The 1,285-nt window shown below is 59.5% G+C and overlaps 1 protein-coding gene across 1 annotated transcript in view; it reads left to right on the forward strand.

Annotated features, from left to right (window-relative positions):
• The first annotated feature begins 1,151 nt into the window (after nt 1–1,151).
• LOC102038646 (zinc finger protein 180-like) overlaps nt 1,152–1,285 on the forward strand; it is a 5,689-nt gene continuing 5,555 nt past the window's right edge. Inside the window, exon 1 of the mRNA XM_031065277.1 lies at nt 1,152–1,219. Coding sequence (XP_030921137.1) covers nt 1,165–1,219 — 55 coding nt within the window. The 5' untranslated portion in view covers nt 1,152–1,164. The remainder of the gene's footprint in view (nt 1,220–1,285) is intronic.

Consider the following 1,285-nt stretch of genomic DNA (forward strand, 5'->3'; position numbering starts at 1 on the left):
AAAATAAATCTCATTCTCTCCTTCTCCACTTCCTTCCTTCTGTCTTCCTGGGTTTTTTCCTTCCTTTTTCTTGTTCCTTTCTCCCCTTGTCCTTCCTCCCCCATACAAGGAGCTGAGGATGGAGAGCAGGGAGGACAAATCCCCACAGCAGAACCTCGTGGAAGAGGCTGTTCTGAGAGGCTTGACAGTGCAGGAATTCAATGGGGACAAAAAGGCCCGGAGATCCCACATGAAGAGGGCTGCAAACCCAGCCCAGGGAGCCGTGAGGAGGAAAGACCCACCCTGTGCTGGGAAAGCAGCCAGAGATCCAGATGCAGCTTGGGGCTGGTGGTTCCTGAGCACCTTCATGGCAGGGAGAAGCCCTACAAGTGCTTGGAGTGTGGGAAGAGCTTCAGTCAGTGCTCCAGCCTCCTCACCCACCTTTGCATGCACCTGGCTGGGACCCCCTTTGAGCAGGGGCAGATTTGAGCCAGAATATTGGGAGTCCCAGAGCCAGGCAGGTGAGTGCACCCAGCACATCCCCCACTGACCTGGAGCTGCTGCACGTCCAGACCAGGCAGAGCAGGGCTGAGCTGGGGGAGCCAGGGGCTGGGGGGATCCACAGGAATAGGGGTTGTTTGTGGGGCTGGGATGGGAGTTGTCCTCCTGCTCCTCACCATCCTGTGCTTCCCAGAGCCCAGTCACTGCCAGTATGATCTTAGTATGATCCAGGAGAGCCCACTCACTTCCAGTAGGAGCTCACGGAGCAAAGCTCATGGAACACCTGGAGGACCCAGCCAGAGGAGGGTCCCTGCAAGTTCTCTGGCTGCAGGAAGAGCCCAAGGAACAGAGGTGCCACCAGAGCCACCACCCGAGTAGGAGGTGGTGAGAGCTCTGCAGCCTGGGGCCCTGGGACCACCAGGGGGGCCTCCAGATGGACACCCCAGCAAGTGGCTCACCCAGCCCCTCCTCCTGTGCCCAAAACCCCACTCTTGGCATCCCTCATCCCTCTCTGCAGTCCCCTCTCCAACATCTGCAGGCCTCTGGGAAGAGCCCAAAGGGATGGAAGGGCCTAAAACAGTGATGAAGTGCCCGAGCTGCTCCCAGCTGTGGATGTTCCTGTCCACAGACCTCCCCTGGGCAGTGCTATGGGGAGATGGGAGGGGATTCCCAAACCTTGGCCCGATGGAGGAGAAGGAGGCTGCAAGGAAGAGGAAGATGGCCCGGGAGCCCCAGGCAGGTGAGGAGGAAGTCACTGCCCCTTTCCCCCTCTCTCCTGCTCCATCTCCCAGCCCAGCACGGCCCC

The sequence above is a fragment of the Geospiza fortis genome, unplaced genomic scaffold (assembly GCF_000277835.1).
Source record: "Geospiza fortis unplaced genomic scaffold, GeoFor_1.0 scaffold906, whole genome shotgun sequence".
NCBI lineage: Eukaryota > Metazoa > Chordata > Aves > Passeriformes > Thraupidae > Geospiza > Geospiza fortis.